Genomic DNA, 2911 nt, shown 5'->3' on the forward strand with positions numbered 1-2911 from the left:
TCCCAACTCAATATGTTTGGAATAAATCAGATAAAGTATGGACAAGAAGAAAAACAAAGACAAAGTCACTTGGCAGAATTAATCATGTGTCTCCATCATGTGTCTCCCAAGTCTGGTGATGGTTATTACTTGCGCATTTTGCTCAACAAAGTATAGGGTCCTGCTTTCTATGAAGATATTAGAATGGTTAACGGGACCGTTTATGACTCTTACAAAGATGTTTGCTATGCTCTTGGTCTATTAGACGATAATAGAGAGTACATATCTTCTATACAAGAAACACATCATTGGGACACCGCTTCTTTCTGTAGGTCTTTATTCATTATGTTGATTACATCAGATAGTTTATCCCGACCTCATCATGTTTTTAAAGAGACATATAATTGTCTTTCTGATGATGTCGTTCACGTTCGTGAACAACAAATAGGCGTGAAAGGTACATTCACACAAAAAAAACGTTCCCACTTTAATTGATATTATAAATACATTATTTCATTACCTTTTAATGTTTTCAGGCTTAAAGCTAAAACCAGAAGCAATTTACCACCTAATGTTGTCGTACATTGAGAAATCTTTATTTAGCTGTGGGTTGAGTCTTAAGCAAATACCCAATATGCCATTACTTGATCACAAATATAATCAAGATTCTTGCAATATGTTAATTCAAGATGAGCTTAATTATGATCCGTCCAGTCTTGAATCTGAACATCAACAACTATATTCAAAATTAAATGTCGAGCAAAAAATGTTTATGATATAATTATGAATGCAATTAACAACAAAAAAGGTGGCGTCTTTTTCATCTATAGTTATGGAGGAACAAGAATTTTTTTTTGGAAGACACTGTCTGCTGCTATTAGATCTAAAGATGAAGTAGTTATTATTGTTGCTTCAAGTGGAATTGTAGCACTCTTGCTTTCTTGTGGTAGGACAGCGCATTCAATATTTCATATACCAATTAACTTGAATGAGAATTCGTTTTGTTCTATTACGCCAGGTAACGATGTAGCTGCCCTGTTGAACAAAGCGAGCCTTATAATTTGGGACGAAGCCCCAATGATGCATCGTCATTGTTTCGAAGCAGTTGATAAGACACTTAGAAATATTATCCTTCCTAAGAACAATGATAAACCATTTGGAGGTAAGACCATTGTATTTGGAGGTGACTTTCGACAAATTCTTCCAGTAATACAAAGAGGAAATCGTTAAGATATTATGCAGGCATCATTGCATTCATCAAGATTATGGCGTGAATGTACAGTTTTACGTTTGACTGTAAACATGAGGCTTCAGTTTGGTTGTCCAAACAATGATTTCGAAGAGACAAATTCATTTGTTGATTGGATTCTTAAAATTGGTGAAGATACTATCGGTGGTCCTAATGATGGTAAAGTTGAAGATGAATTTCTAGAAGATGTGATCGTTCCCTCTATGGGTGGCCATATTCATTCAAATGTATCTTTCTTTTCAAAACCATCATGATGATCCATCGTATTTTCAAGATAAAGCTATTTTGGTCCCTACTAATGAAGAAGTTGATGCTATCAACGACTACATGTTAGAATTGATGAAAAATGAAGGGAAAACATATATGAGTTTAGATTCCTTATGTGAGACCGAGACAGAAGATTCTTTAGAGGAATCAGTATACTCTCCGGATGTGTTGAACGCTTTTAAGGCCTCCGAAATTCCCAACCATAAACTTATACTAAAAAAAGGTGTATCGGTCATGTTGCTTCGTAATATCGACCAAACCAGAGGACTACACAATGGTACTAGATTACAAATCGTAAGCCTTGGAAGACACGTCATTCAAGCACGAATCATATCTGGTAGATTTTTCAACGAGACTACTTATATACCTCGCATGAAGTTGACCCCATACGATAAAAAATTCCATTCCATTTTCAAAGTAGGCAATTCCTAATAGCAGTTTGTTTCGCTATGACCATTAACAAAAGTCAAGGATAGTCATTATCAAATGTTGGATTATACTTGCGTAGATCTGTCTTCACCCATGATCAGTTATATGTAGTTGTTTCTCGTGTAACAAGCAAAAAAGGTTTGAAGGTACTCATATGTGACGAGGAAGGTGGTTCAACTAATAAAACAAAAAATGTTGTCTACAAAGAGGTCTTGCAACGTTTATAGTTATTTATCGATTTTAGTGTTTCTTCTTCACCTTTCAATAATAACAATAGCTATAAACTTTTTTTTTATAATTATTATGCAATATATATATATATATATATATATATATATATATATATATAGAGAGAGAGAGAGAGAGAGATAGGTTCAAATGTTTTTAGCAAATATTGTGTGCCTAAATGCACCAATCAGAAATTAGAAAATAATTAATTAATTAAATAAGGGTCAATTAGTAATATTACATATATGTATTAATGAATATACAAAATTAACAACTGATATCTCTTTATTTAAGGGATCAATTTTTATTTACCTATTAAAACCCTACACCACCATTTTTTCCAGAGACGTACATCACCAACACCTCCTAGTCCGCCGACCACCATTGTTCCAACTTCTTTATCCTTGGTGGTCTTCATTGTCGACCAAATCCGCAGAAAGTGGCTATTCCACCACTATCAAATTGTTGATCGGCCTTCATCATCATCGGGACCTATCCGAGATTTTGTATAAATCCTTTATCGTTTGAACTTTGAAGTCTTGTTTATAATCGTTAGGTATGTATTTTTTGATGTTCTTTATTGTTTCTTTCAATTAATTGATAAAAAAAAAAGGTTAATTTGTTATGAATCGAAGTTGCTGTTTCATTCGAATGGGACATTTAATTTCATAAAGTTTGCAGTTTTTGATCTTCTTTATTGTTTCCATGGCCAACAGGTGATCTTCTTCTTCATCTTATTTTGATTTGAATCCATGTAAA

At 33.5% G+C, this 2911-nt stretch overlaps 1 protein-coding gene across 1 annotated transcript; it reads left to right on the top strand.

Moving 5' to 3' along the window:
- The first annotated feature begins 762 nt into the window (after positions 1-762).
- On the top strand, positions 763-1927 carry LOC111892140 (uncharacterized). Its single transcript, XM_023888208.1, has 3 exons — positions 763-1141; positions 1262-1387; positions 1503-1927. Exons 1-3 carry the CDS (start codon positions 763-765, stop codon positions 1925-1927), a joined length of 930 nt encoding a protein of 309 aa, XP_023743976.1.
- The last annotated feature ends 984 nt before the right edge of the window (positions 1928-2911 follow it).

The sequence above is a fragment of the Lactuca sativa genome, chromosome 3, assembly GCF_002870075.4.
Source record: "Lactuca sativa cultivar Salinas chromosome 3, Lsat_Salinas_v11, whole genome shotgun sequence".
Lineage (NCBI taxonomy): Eukaryota > Viridiplantae > Streptophyta > Magnoliopsida > Asterales > Asteraceae > Lactuca > Lactuca sativa.